The sequence below is a fragment of the Pogoniulus pusillus genome, chromosome 1, assembly GCF_015220805.1.
Source record: "Pogoniulus pusillus isolate bPogPus1 chromosome 1, bPogPus1.pri, whole genome shotgun sequence".
NCBI classification, from domain to species: Eukaryota; Metazoa; Chordata; class Aves; order Piciformes; family Lybiidae; genus Pogoniulus; species Pogoniulus pusillus.
The window spans coordinates 52,589,397-52,603,340 of NC_087264.1; the positions used below are offsets into that span (position 1 = coordinate 52,589,397).

General features: G+C 50.9%; 1 protein-coding gene across 1 annotated transcript in view; it reads left to right on the forward strand.

Annotated features, from left to right (window-relative positions):
* Positions 1 to 13,654, forward strand: part of TRAF6 (TNF receptor associated factor 6) — a 31,290-nt gene extending 17,636 nt beyond the window's left edge. Inside the window, exons 3-7 of the mRNA XM_064152152.1 lie at positions 2,141 to 2,291; positions 3,505 to 3,663; positions 4,912 to 4,983; positions 6,669 to 6,746; positions 8,010 to 13,654. Coding sequence (XP_064008222.1) covers positions 2,141 to 2,291; positions 3,505 to 3,663; positions 4,912 to 4,983; positions 6,669 to 6,746; positions 8,010 to 8,891 — 1,342 coding nt within the window. The 3' untranslated portion in view covers positions 8,892 to 13,654. The remainder of the gene's footprint in view (positions 1 to 2,140; positions 2,292 to 3,504; positions 3,664 to 4,911; positions 4,984 to 6,668; positions 6,747 to 8,009) is intronic.
* The last annotated feature ends 290 nt before the right edge of the window (positions 13,655 to 13,944 follow it).

The window sequence follows — 13,944 nt, forward strand, 5'->3', positions numbered from 1 at the left end:
GTCCCTCAGCCTCTCCTCGTCATGCAGGTTGGATTGGATGAGCTTGGAGGTCCCTTCCAACCAAATATTTTTTGTGATGCTGTGACTTGATCACAGTCAGTATTGGCCTCCTACAAAGCCTTGGCATCTTTTTCAGTGAAGCTGTCCAAAGTGCTTTGAAATGCTGAGCCCCTGGCAGTTAAGAGGCTTATCTTAAAACTGTCTATTAGTAGTTTACAACTATCTTCAAATAGTGGTTTCCAGTTACCTACAAATAGTGGCTTACTGTTTGGGTCTCCAAAGTGATTAATGAGCATTTTTGGAAGAACTCAAGCTCAGATGCAGCAGCTGATTAAATGTCACCCTGTTCTTCCTGTTCTCTGTATCCTGGGGCTTGTAGCACAACTCACCAAAGGTCAAAGCTCTGTTGTATCAGAAAAGCACAATGATGAGGTGACAGCAATGTGCCCTTGTGACCAAGAGGGCCAACAGCATCCTGGAGTGCATCAAGAAAAGTGTGGCCAGCAGGACTAGGGAGGTTCTTCTGCCCCTCTGCTCTGCCCTGCTGAGACCACACCTGCAATACTGTGTCCAGCCCTGGGCTCCCCAGTTGAAGAGAGACAGGGACTTGCTGGAGAGAGTCCAACAGAGGCTAGGAGGATGATGGAGGGCCTGGATCATCTCTGCTGTGAAGAAAGTCTGAGAGCCCTGGGGCTGTTTAGTCTGGAGAAGAGAAGGCTGAGAGGGGACCTGAGCAATGTCTCTGAATAGCTGAGGAGTGGGTTTCAGGATGGAGGTGTCAGGCTCTTTTCAGTGGTGCCCACTGATAGATTAAGGAGTAACCAGGCACAAGCTGGAACCCAGAAGGTTCCACCTCAACATGAGTAGACACTTCTGCATGGTGAGGGTGCTGGAGGCCTGGAGCAGGCAGCCCAGAGAGGTTGTGGAGTCTCCTCCTCTGAAGTCTTTGCAAACCTGCCTGGATGCATTGCTGTGTGGGCTACCCTGAGTGATCCTGCTCTGGTAGGGTTGTTGGACTGGATGACCTCTGGGGGTGCCTTCTACCCCCTGACGTTCTGTGACTCTGGTTTTGGGCTGTGACAAAGATCAGGTGCTGATGGGATTTTCTTTTTCTTCCTTTTTTTTTCTAAGCAGCATTTTCTTTTTGCCATTGTGGTGAAGTAGCTCTTGTAAGACAAACCTGGGAAAGGAAGTTCCCTCTCTGTGAAGACTCAGCTTCACCCCTGCTTCCTTTACCAGCGTTGCTGCTGAAGTAGTTGCTGAGCAATTCTTTCCTTTTCAGCATAGAACACTAATTCCCTCCTGGTCTTCACAGCCCACTGGGTTCTGCTTCCCCTCACGCCTGCAAGCAGTGGCAGTGATCTGGCCTTTGATCTCTGCACCACAGATGCTCTCTGATACTTTTCCATCTCATGTATTTTTCCATTCTGTTGCTGTTTGCTTTAGCACCTCCTCTCAGCAGCTTTGATCCCTCAGGCCTCTAACTCTGCCACTTAGTATGAATGGATCTGCTGACTTCCTGCCTTCAGAAATGAGCTGGATTTGTGTTAATGAACATTTGGTGGAGGTGATCCCACTTTTAATCCACTTGTAATGGTTCTTAGAATGGGTTGGAAAGGACCTTAAAGATCATCCAGTTCCTACCCACCTCCCACTAGCCCAGGTTGCTTAAGGCCTCATCCAACCTGTCCTTGAACACCTCCAGGGAGGAGGCATCCCCAGCCTCCCTGAGCAACCTGTGCCAGTGTCTCCCCACCCTCACTGTCAAGAATTTCTTCCCAATCTCCAGTGTCAATCTGCCCTCCTCCAGCTTCACCCCATTCCCTCTCATCCTTTCCCTACAAGCCCTTGTCAGAAGTCCCTCCTCAGCAATCCTGGAGCCCACTTCAGCCCTGCACATGTCTGCCAGCAGCAACGAGGACAGCCATCAGGCTCCTGCTCCAAGCTCTAGCTCCCTCTCAGCCACCTCTGGGGCACTTTGTCTGTTGTCTCTTTCTCCAACCTATGTCGTATCCTTTCTGGCGGTTGCCACACTGCTGTCATTGTTTTCAAAGGCATTCTAAGCTCTGGCTAGTGTGAAAGTACTCCAAACTGAAGGGCCAGGGCAATTTGGAATCTCTTTCCTCTTTCTTTTCTGCAGAGATGCAGGTCACAAATGTCCAGTGGATAATGAAATTCTGCTGGAAAATCAACTCTTCCCTGACAATTTTGCCAAGCGGGAAATCCTTTCCTTGATGGTGAAGTGTCCCAACAAGGGCTGCAGCATGAAGATGGAGCTAAGGCATCTCGAGGTGAGAATTGGATTTCAATGTCTGAAACCTCCTTTTCATGGGCAAGTCCAGAGATGATTCCACTTGATACATCTTCATGCTGACTCGGGGTGTTGTCATTCCAGACAGCAGCTCCACAGACTCTGGGTTTGGATGAATGTTAAAGTGGTACTTAGGTCCTCCAGCCAACATTGTAGTGCATGAGGACTGATCTAATGCAGCTTTGTCTGTGGGATCATTCCTGTCTGGCTTTTCATCAGCTGTTTCTGTACTGGGCATGTTTCCTACATCACTTCAGTATTCCCTTGAGGGAAGATTAATTTAGTTGTTGAACTGGGGGAGTCAGCTGGTGGCAAACTCCCCAGGAGCCAGCACTGGTCGCTGGCTGTATCCAAAGCAGGGAGAGCAGCAGCACAGGGAGGGAATTTTGCCCCTCTGCTCTGCTCAGACTGCCTCCAGTTCTGTTGTCCCTAGCACTAGAGAGACATGAAACTGCTGGAGAGGGTGCAGAGGAGGTCACGAAGATGATCAGAGGGCTGAAGAACCTCCCCTATAGAGATAGGCTGAGAGAGTTGGGGCTGTTCAGCCTGGAGAAGAGAAAGCTCAGAGCAGTCTGTAGCCAGTAGCTAAAAGGCCCTACAAGAAACCTGGGTTAATAAAGTCTGGGAGTGCCAGGACGAGCAACAATGGCTTTGAGTTGGGAGAGGGGAGATTGAGACTGCAGATGAGGAAGAAATTCTTAACAATAAAGGTGGGGAGACACTGGCACAGGCTGCCCAGTGGCTGCCCCCTCCCTGGAGGTGTTGAAGGCCAGGCTGGATGAGGGTTTGAGCAACCTAAACTAGTGGAAGGTGTTGCTGCCCATGGCAGGGGGTTGAAACTGGATGATCCTTAAGGTCCTTTCCAACCCAAACCATTCCCTCAATCTTGGAGTATAAATATATCTTTAGGGGGATAGGAAGTTGAAATCATTGTGATGGAAAATCACAGGCCAAGTTGAAAGGGTGAGTATAAAGCTGAATTCTGAGCTGAGGGCATTTTCAAAGCTGTGGAGACATGAAGGCCTCATCTGTGTCATCAGACCATCACAGGTGAAGTCAGCATCGATGTGTAAGGATTTGCTCGCCAGAAGGGCAGGTTCCAGCTTGTTCCTTTTGTGCTGTGCTTGCCCTTGAAATGATCTGAGCTGATGGCAGCTGTTTATATGTCAGATCCCTCTTCTGTTCTCATCCAGGAGCACCAGCTGCAGTGTGATTTCTCCACTGTGGAATGCCCGCAGTGCCAAGGAGCCGTCCAGAAGAACCATCTGAAAGAGCACAGGACGCAGGAGTGTCCACGGCGCCAAGTCTGCTGCCCAAACTGTGCCACATCTATGGCCTATGAGGACAAAGAGGTACTTGGCAGGAGTCTCAACTGCTCAGCTTTCACTGATGTGGGCTTGCTTGCAAAAGGCACAGGAGTTAAAAAAGGGGTTGTTCTGGAAGAGCTTTTTGTGCTGCACAGCTGAAAAGCTGCAGACTCAGGACGTGAGTCTAGAGCAGGTGATGGCTGAATAGAGGACTGCACACGAATGCAGACTGTCTGTGATGTGAAAAGACTTGGGTTAGAATCATGGAATCACTCAGGTTGGAAAAGCCCTTTAAGACCATGGAGTCCAGCTGTAACCTAACTACCACAACCACTAAACTATGGCCTGCAGTGTCACATTTTTGACCTTGCCACCAGAGAGGCCTCTCTATAGCCAGAGTGACACCCAAAGCCTACAGGCATTGGAAGCCTTTATGGCTGACAGAAAGTCTGTGTCAGGAGATTAATCTTTTGGGCCTAGCTGCTAACACACCAGACCAAGATCTGAGGTACTGCTGCCTAGTGCCCAGCAATGCCAGGATCAATACTTACATCAGAGAATGCTTTGGATGGGAAGGGACCTTACATAAAGATCATGGGCAGGGATGCTTTCCACTAGACCAGGTTCTTCAAAGCCTCATCCAACCTAAACTTAACCCCTCTGGGGAGGGAGCAGCCACAGCCTCCCTGGGCAACCTGTTCCAGTGTCTCCCCACTCTCACTTCACAATTTCAGTGAGCATTTCATGTTTCACACAGGCCCAGCAGAAGGAGACTGCTGGACACTGCTCTGAGTGCAATACTGAAGATCATTTCAGTGTTCTTCTCGTGACAGCATTTTTCACTTGGCTGATGCTGAGGAGAGTCCTTTCTTTCCTGAACTTCCATGTCTTTATCTGGATATAGTTGTGCTTTATGGCAAGGGCTAGGAGTTGGTTTTGGTATTATGTTGCGAATTGTCAAACAAAAAAAACCCTCCTACAGTCCAGCAATACCCAAAAAAACCTCACCCCCAAAACATTTCACAAAGCTCAGCTGCTGTTGAACATGCAGGTCAGAGACTTCTGGTTGATTTCAGACTCTCTTGGAGCATGAGAGCTTCAGGAAATAAAATATCTGATACTTGATGAATCCCTTGTCTTAAAACCCAGTAATTACAGCAAAGATCTTGTTGAGGGTGAGGGGGTTGTCTTTGTGTCACACTGGGATCCAGCTAAAAGCCAGTTTTGGAATGGAAACCAAACTATAATGTCCTGATTCCTCCTTTCTTCTATTTTTCTGTTTGGCCACTTCAGCTCCATGACCAAACCTGCCCCTTGGCCAATGTGTTCTGTGAATATTGCAACACGGTGCTCATCAGAGAGCAGGTAAGAGGCTGCTTTGCTCTATGCTTCAGCTGGGGCAGAGCTTTTGTCTTGACATGCATTCTTTAATTTAGAGTTAAACTTGAAGGCACAGGTTATCTCCTGGCCAGTCAACCCCTCCCTGTCTCTCTCTCTCTGGAAAAGCTGCCTCCACAGCAGTCTGATAAAGCTCTGCAGGAGTTGTCACAGCAGATCCCAGTGTTCATCTCCACTGCTTTTTAACAGGGGCTGTGCTGCATGGTTTGGATCTTGAGTGGAGGTTAACAAATGCCAAGCAGCTTGCAGTGGTGGTGGCTGATATTGGGAAGGCAAGGCTTTGGTTTGGGCAGAGAGAGAATGTTGGTGATGGAAAAGCCCCTGTTGGAAAATATTTACTGGCCCAGGATGATTTCAGTTGGAAAAGGCCTTTAAGAGAGTCCAGCCAGTCTTAACTACCAAGGCTGCCTCTAACCCATGGCCCTCAGCATCACATCTCTGCAGCTTTGAAACACCTCCATCAATGGGGATTCAACCACCTCCAGGGACAGCACATGCCAGTGGTTGAGAACCCTTTCAGTGAAGAAGTTTCTTCTAATGCCCAACCTAAACCTCCCCTGGTGCAGCCTGGGGCCATTTCCTCTTATCTTACCACTTGTTCCTAGGGAGAAAAAAACAATCCCACCTGGCTCCAACCTCCTTTCAGGGAGTTGTAGAGAGCCAGAAGGTCTCCCTTCAGCCTCCTTTTCTCCAGACTAAACAAGCCCAGTTCCCTCTCCAAGCCTGTTCTCTACACCCTTCACCAGCTTTGTTGCCCTCCTCTGGACACACTCCAGTCCCTCAAAGTCCTTCTTGCAGTGAGAGCCCCAAAACTGATCCCAGTTGTTAAGATGTGGCCTCAACAGTGCCTGCTTCCTGCCGTGCTCCTGCTGGTCACACCATTGCTGATCCAGGCCAGAATGCTGGTGGCCTTCTTGGCCAGCTGGGCACACTGCTGTCCCTAGGTGTAACAACCAAATCTGTCAGCAGATCTAATAACGAACTGCAGAAAGGAAGCAGAGAATGCTGCCCTGTGTGGTGGCTTAGAATTAATGGTTTGTGTTCTGTTTCATCAGAGAATCCCAGAATGGTTTGGGTTGGCAAGGACCTCCAAAGGTCATCTGGTCCAAGCCCCTCCAGTGAGCAGGGACACCTTGACTCTGATAGTTAATGCAGGCACACACAGGGTTATGTAGGAAGGGGTTCTGCTGTGAACCCCAGCATGATCCTCGCTCTCTTTAGGGCTGCCAATGCCTCAGCTGAAGCTGCTCAGCTATTGTGTTGGGGCATGGACAGGGAGAAGGTGGAGCAATGAGATCGTAAGGGCTGAAAGGCAGGGACTAGAAGAAGAATCACAGCAACTTGTGCTTCAGAAGGAAAGGGAAGGAATAGGACCTAGTGTGATCCAGCTTGTTCGAGCAGGAGACCCTGAGCTGGTTCTGGTGCCTGAGCTAAGTACAAAGGCCATCAAGTCCATAGCAGGGAAGGAGAGAATATTTATCATCAGTTCAGCCTTTCTGCTCCAAACTTCCATATTGCTTTGGAAATCTGTAGAGGTCAGCAGTGCTCTGGCCTCAGGCAGCCTTCCAGAATCCATCCAGCTGTATTTCTGCAGGGTGTGCTGCAGGGATGCTCTTGGTGGGAAGCTGAATTTGAGCTCTGCTTTGTTTTAGATGCCTAACCATTATGACAATGACTGTCCCACTGCCCCAGTGCCGTGTTTCTACAGTGCCTTTGGGTGTCCTGAGAAGGTAAGCCTCTGCTCAGTCAGGAGCTGCACACCTCCTGCATGGTTGCTGTGGTGTCTGTTTCCACTTCTTGCCTCCACCCACAAGCCCAACTCCTTGGTTATTTGTGTGTGGGGGGGGTGTTTGTTTTGAGATGTCTCAGTTATGAAACACTCCCTGGTGAGACCCTGCCTTTCAAAAGCCTTTTTCACCTTCCAAACACTCTGTGAATGATTTGCTTGATGAACTTGCTTTTTCCAGACCATGAGTACTTTTCTCATGGCAATAAAATAGCTTCCAGCCACTTGAGCAACCCAGTCTAGCTGGAGGTGTCACTGCTTGCTGCAGGCGAGCTGGACAAGATGACATTTGAGGGTCCCTTCTGTGGTGCTGTGTTTTCTTCCGAAGTTGTGCCAAATACAGTTATGGTTATTAGAGTTGCTAGGTTTAGAGATTTATAGAATGGATTGGGTTGGAATGGACCTTCAGTTCCAATGCCCCTGGCCTGGGCAGGGACATCTTTGAGCAGGTTACTGAAGGCCTCATCCAGTCTGGCCTTGCACACCTCCAGGGAAGGGGCATCCACAGCCTCCCTGGGCAACCTGTGCCAGTGTATCCCCACCTTCACTCTAAGAAATTCAGTGAGGAAAACCTGAGAAGGGACCTCCAAAGTCCATCCAGTCCAACCCCCCTGCACTCAGCAGGGACATCCTGCACTACAGCAGGTCGCTCACAGTCTTGTCCAGTCTCACCTTGGACACCTCCAGGCATGGGCCTCAACTCCCTCCCTGGGCAACCTGTTGGCAGTGTTCCAGCACCCTCCTGGTGCAGAACTTGTTCCTCACATCCAACCTCAATCTGCTCTGCTCTCATTTCAAACCATTGCCCTCATCCTGTCCCTGCAGGCCTTTGCAAACAGTCCCTCTGCAGCCTTCTTGTAGCCCCTTCAGGTCCTGGCAGGCTGCTCTTCGATCTGCCTGGAGCCTTCTCTTCTCCAGACTCCATGAGCCTGTCCTCAGTGCTGATGTAGAGCACAGAAAAAGTCCTGCCTGTATACTTAGGAGCTTTTCCCTATGTCACTGCTTTGAGTCATGCAAGATTTGCCTCCTGGTGTTTGAGCTTCTTTTCTTGGTGCTCTTCACTTTGGACCCCTGCTTTGTTCCACCCTCTGCCCTTTGACTCCCGTGCCAGCTGTTCTCACACCACAGAAGCTGCTAGATGTTGTTTGATGGCCTTCAAAGGCACGGGCAATGGGTGATGTTTTCCTCATGCCTCTCTCAATCCTAGATGCAGAGGAATGAACTGGCACGACACATGCAGGAGTTCACTCAGGTCCACATGAGGATGATGGCCCAGAGCTTTCAGAACATCAGCGTCACTGCTGCCAACCCCGTGCCCTTCATCAACGGCCTGCCCTTCGAGCCTGCCCTCTTCTCACACGTGTCACGTGCCCCATACGAGTGCAATCCAGATGTGGAAAACTTCAAAGAGACCATCCAGCAGCTGGAAGGTCGCCTGGTGAGGCAAGACCACCAGCTGAGAGAGCTGATTGCTAAGATGGAGACTCAGAACACTCACATGGCAGAGCTGAAGCGCACCATCCGCAGTCTGGAGGGGAAGGTGGCTGAGCTGGAGGCCCAGCAGTGCAATGGGATTTACATCTGGAAGATCGAGAACTTCAGCGGCCTGCAGAAGGCCCAGGAAGAGGAGAAGCCTGTGGTGATGCACAGCCCTGGCTTCTACACCGGGAAGCCTGGCTACAAGCTGTGCCTGCGGCTGCACATCCAGCTGCCCAGCGCCCAGCGCTGCGCCAACTTCATCTCGCTGTTCGTGCACACCATGCAGGGGGAGTACGACAGCCACCTGCCCTGGCCCTTCCAGGGCACCATCCGCCTCTCCATCCTCGACCAGTCGGACGGCCCCGAGCGGCAGAACCACGAAGAAGTGATGGAAGCCAAGCCAGAGCTGTTGGCCTTCCAGAGGCCGACGATTCACCGCAACCCCAAAGGCTTCGGCTACGTCACCTTCATGCACCTGCAGACCCTGAAGCAGAGAACCTTCATCAAGGACGACACCCTCCTGGTGCGCTGCGAGGTCCTCACGCGGCTGGACCTCAACAGTCTGCGCAGAGAAGGCTTCCAGGCTCGCAGTGCTGATGGAGCCCTGTAGCCTCTGGCTGAGGGAGTCACAGAATGGAAGGGCTTGGAGGGGACCTCCAGAGATCATCCAGTCCAGCCCCTTGCCAGAGCAAGGTCACCCAGGACAGGTCTCACAGGAACACATCCAAATAGGTCTGGAAGGGCTCCAGAGAAGGAGACTCCACAACCTCTTTGGGCAGCCTGCTCCAGGGCTCTGGCACCGTCACTCTCCTACTCCCTTGGCACCTCCTCTGCTCCAGCTGGCACCTGTTGGCCCTTGTCCTGTCCTTGGACACCCCTGAGCAGAACCTGGCTGCGTCCTCCACACACTGCCCTGCATATCTTAATCACCAGCAATGAGGTCAGCCCTCAGGCTCCTCTGCTCCAGGCTCTAAGCCCCAGAGCTCCCTTAGCCTAGTCTCACAGAAGGTGCTGCCTGCAGCAGCTTGGTGGCTCTGGGCTGCACTCTCAAGTGGTTTCCTACGGTCCTTCTTGAACTAAGGGGCCCAGAACTGGACACAATATTCCAGATGTGGCCTAACCAGAGCAGAGAGGCAGCAGAACCTCTCTTGACTTACCCACCACAGCCCTTCTAATCCACCCCTGGATGCCCTTAGCCTTCTTGGCCACAGGTGGCCATTGCTGGCTTGTGGGCATCCTTCTGTCCACCAGGACCTCCAGATCCCTTTTTCCAGAGCTGCTCTCTCACAGGTCAGTCCCCACCCTACAGTGGTCCATGGGATTGCTCTTTCCCAGGTGCCAGACTCAACCCTTACTCTTGTTGGTTCTCATTCCCTTTCTCCCCACCCAACTCTCTAGCCTGGCCAGGTCTGGCTGAATGGCAGCACAGCCTGAGGGGGTGTCAGGCACCGCTCCCAGTTCGGTGCCATCAGCAAACTGGCAGGCAGTGCCCTCTGTATGCTCAGCCAGATCAGCTGCTTCATCACCCATACAGACTGCATCTGGAGAAGGTCAGAGCTGCCATCATCACTGATCTCCACCTGAGCAGAACTTTGTTGGTGCTGCTTTACTCTTATGGTTTGGGGTTTGTTTTCTCTGAGCATCTATGTCCAGCTCTTTGCTGCTGTTCTCTGCTCAAAGGACTCAGCTATTTCTGTATCAAGCTCAATGGAGTGTGGGTGATCAGAATTTAAGCGCCTAGAAGAAAATCCTGTTGGAGTGCCCAGACATCTCCTTTTGGGAACACTTCAGTCAGGTCAGGGAAGTTCTGTAAATCTTTTCACCTCGGTGCCTTACAGCAAAGGCTGTGGCAGGGAGACAGCCAGAGGAGTAAGGGTGAAGGGATTGCTGTTTGCTTTGCACGCGGCTTGGCAGAGTTGAGAGTTTCTGTGTTGTCTTGCCTAGAATTTGGAACTAGCCACGTTGCTCTTGAGATCTGAAGTCATGGCAAGACTCTGCTAGGCTGAGATGTGCTTTCAGCCTTGTCCGCTGCTGGGTTAGCCTCCAGAAGCTGCCTGTTGCTGTAGCCTGGTCTCAGTCTCTCTGGAAGCCATGTGGCAGAATTGTGCTGCAAGCTGAGTGACTCTGAGCTGAGTGCTCTGCAGCAATGTGTGATGTGGTCTGAAAGCCCCTCCAGATTCCTCTTCTGCTGAGTCTCATCATGTGTGCTCCGGGCCCAGGGTGTCAGCCACCATCACCAGAGGCAGGGCAGCCTAAGGGTTGGATGGCACAGCTCTGTGTGGTGGGGTCTTCACCTGAAGCTGATCATGGTTCAGAGTGAGTGGACACAGGAGTAAAAGTCTCTGCTGAGTGGAGAGGGGGATGCAGAGTTTGGTTAACTGGGAATGTAACCTGAGTTTGCACCAAAGCTGAGCTCATGCCCTGCATCTCTACAAACGATCTCTTGGTGCTCTGGGTGATATCTGACCTCTGGCACCACCTGTGGCTCCTCAGTGGGCATCTGGCTGGAGCAGCATTCAGCCACGGTGGGTGTGCCCTCTCCCATTAGCTCACAGGAGCCACCCTCAGAGCGTCGGAGAGGCAGAGGAGCCTGTTGCTAATTAGAGTGTGAGAAGCTGCAATCCTCTTTGCCCTTGGGAAGAATTCCATAGTTGTTGGGCAGGGTTGGATGGGGCTTTGAGCACCCTGCTCTAGTGGGAGGTGTCCCTGCTGTGGCGGGGAAGGAGGGGGGTGGAACTGGATGCACTTCAGGGTCCCTTTCAACTTACTCCACTCTCTGACTGTCCCAAACACTGGATTCTCTCTGCCCAGGTTCCCCGAGCTTCCTAAAGTTGCAGGACTCCTTCCCTGGGATTGTGTGTGGGGCCAAGGTTTGGTTTGATCAGTCCAAAGCTGAACAGGGCCAAGCTCACTGGTGCTGAAAGTTTGAACTTCTTATGGTGCTGATCAAACTCTGAAACTTGTCATGAAAAAGAGGGGAAGGAAAAACATTTTGGTCACCCCAGAACCTGATAGCAAGGAAAGAACTCAGCCATACCTAAAGCAGATCTACAGAGTTTCTGTGAGCTGCTGGAACAACCCAAGGACCTCAGGCATTGCAGGATTCCAGTTTTTCATCCCCACCAGAGCAATCCCAAGGGGACCATTAGTGGGGAAGATGCATCTGCTTCATAGCTAGAAGGCTGCTGAAAGACTGCTCTGGTGTGTAGCTCTGGGAGGATGCTCTGCCTGCTTGCATGGCATTCAAAGTTCCAGGCCCCAACCTACCCCTTTGCTTATCAGCTCCAGATGAGTGAAATACCTTTTGCAGACAGAGCCCTGCAGTGAGCTGCAGAAGGGCTGTGTTCAGTGGGGCATCCTGAGCTTCCTGACTGATGGAAATGCAGCCAGGTGGGGACTTTGGTGTCTCCTGTGTGAGCATAAGTGACTCACACCGGGAGAAGAGCCCTGCTTGGAAGCTGTCTTTGCAAACCTCAGCAGCAGTGTTCGCACTGAACAGCCTTGTCCTGTTAGCTCGGTGGGGTTTGGAGCATCTTCACTTGGAGCCTTTCTTGAAGCTGAACCATTCGTAGCCTAGAGCTGTTCATAGGCTTGGCAGTGCCCATCAAACACTGCACAGCAGTTCTCCAGTCACTCCCAAGCTCTGGCAGTTACCCAGTTATCTTCTCAAGGTGCTCAGAGACTCCCATTCTCCTCTCTTCTGTTTGGAGGTTGTTTTTCTCTTGTGGGGCAGAACAGACACTTGTGAGGGCTGCCTCCTGCCACACTTCTTCTCCACCCTGGTGGTATTAACAAAAATCTTACTCTGGTGTTCTGATAGTTACTACCCAACCTCCACTCTGTTCATTCAACTTTTGCTTTCCTTCTGAAGCTTTCCATCATGGCCTGAAGTTTAGCTTTGAGCCCTGTCTGCAGGATCTGAGGTACTTCTACCTTGGGAGGAAACTCAGGTTCAGGAGCTGAAATGGTTCATCTTTCACTGTTCTGCAACAGCACAGCCCAACAGGGACTAGAAAGCTGTTGCTTGAGCCACAGTCAGAGGAATGCTTTCTGCATTGCTGCCCTTGGGCTGGGTTTGTATTGGAGCAGCACCACGGAGTGATGCCAAACGACTCTTAACAGCAGAGGCTGACAGCAGGAGTCTTTCAGAGCTCCTTTGCTAGCAGTTCCATTTTAGCAGTCATGAGAAATTCTATGTGTTAATGAAGGATTTCTGCACCTTCTGGTTCCATTTTCCTCTTGCTTCCTCCACCTTCTAACCTCCTCTTCATTTTAACTGCAGTTCAGAGCTTTCTCCAACAATAATGTCATTTGCAGCTAACGGAAGACCTTAGGAGTCTGCATTGGTATAATCCCTGGGGATCTTCAAAGTCAGGCTCAACAGGGCTCTGGGCACCTTGGATCTAAGGGAGGATGTCTCTGCTGACTGCAGGGAGGTCGAAGGTTCTTTCCAACCCAGACTGTTCTGTTACTGTCACCATCTGAAGGAGCCATCTTCACCACTGTTACCACTATTGCCATCTTCACCACTATTCCCAAACTGCCTAAGGTCAGCACAGAGAGATTCTGTTTCTCTAGGTAAATATTCCCCTGCAAGAGCCTCTTTTTCTTTTCCCCTGCCTCCAAATGTCATCTTTTCCCTTGAGACATTGTTTTGCCATCATGGATTTGAGATGGAACTGCTAGGAAGCAGGAAGGTCCTCAGTGCCCTGAGCTGTCTCTAAACCAGATCCAAAGAAACCTGTGGACTGGAGCAGTCTCCTGTGGTGTTTCTTCAGGAATGGGCCTCAGTTCTGGCACTTGTGATGCTTTGCATCATTGCTGGGTCTTGAGAAGGTGCAGAAGAGTGGTTTTAGCTTCTTTGACCTTCCAAATTTCTGTTGTCTTGAATGTATTTGAAGCCACCCCTCTTAGGATGTGTATTGCAAAGCTGCTATGGCACAGATTTGTCCTGGCCTAGGGGTTTTCTTTGTGCCCCTGAATGTCTTTCCCCTGCAGGGCAGGGACAGTTTCTTTGACTCCAGATGTTGGTCTGTAATGTCCACATGGGAGCTCAGGCAGTGTGAGATGTACAGGCTTGTTAGTGGGCTGGTGATCTGCCTGCTGCTGTTTGCTGTCAAGGGATTAAAGCATCAGAGCGGGGTGGCCTGTCTGCACTTATTTGGAGATGTTCTCAGGGCACAGGGATTGAGGATGGAGCAGAAGGCAGCTCTGAGGTCACTGGTAAAGGTTTACTGTGCTTATTTGCCTTTTTGAACAGAAGGAAAGTCCTCCTGTTCCTCTGCAAGTCTCCATAGATGGGTTTAATATATTTTGTAATGAATGCCAACCAGACTGCTGCCAGGGTTGGGAAAATAAACAACAGAAACCATGCACTGGGGCTGCGTCTTTGATTGGTACAGAGAGCAAGTCACAAAGGTTGTGACTCAGAGAGGGAAACTTTTTCACTGTGAGGGTGCTGGAGCTCTGGAGCAGGCTGCCCAGAGAGATTGTGGAGTCTTCTTCTCTGGACACTTTCCAAACCTGCTTGAATGTTTTTCTGTGACCTGCCTTGGGTGACTCTGCTCTAGCGGGTTTGGACTGTGTGATCTTTGGAGGTCCCTTCCAACCCCTACCGCTCGGTGATTGCGTGAACTGCCTTTTGTTCTCCCATCACCCTTCAG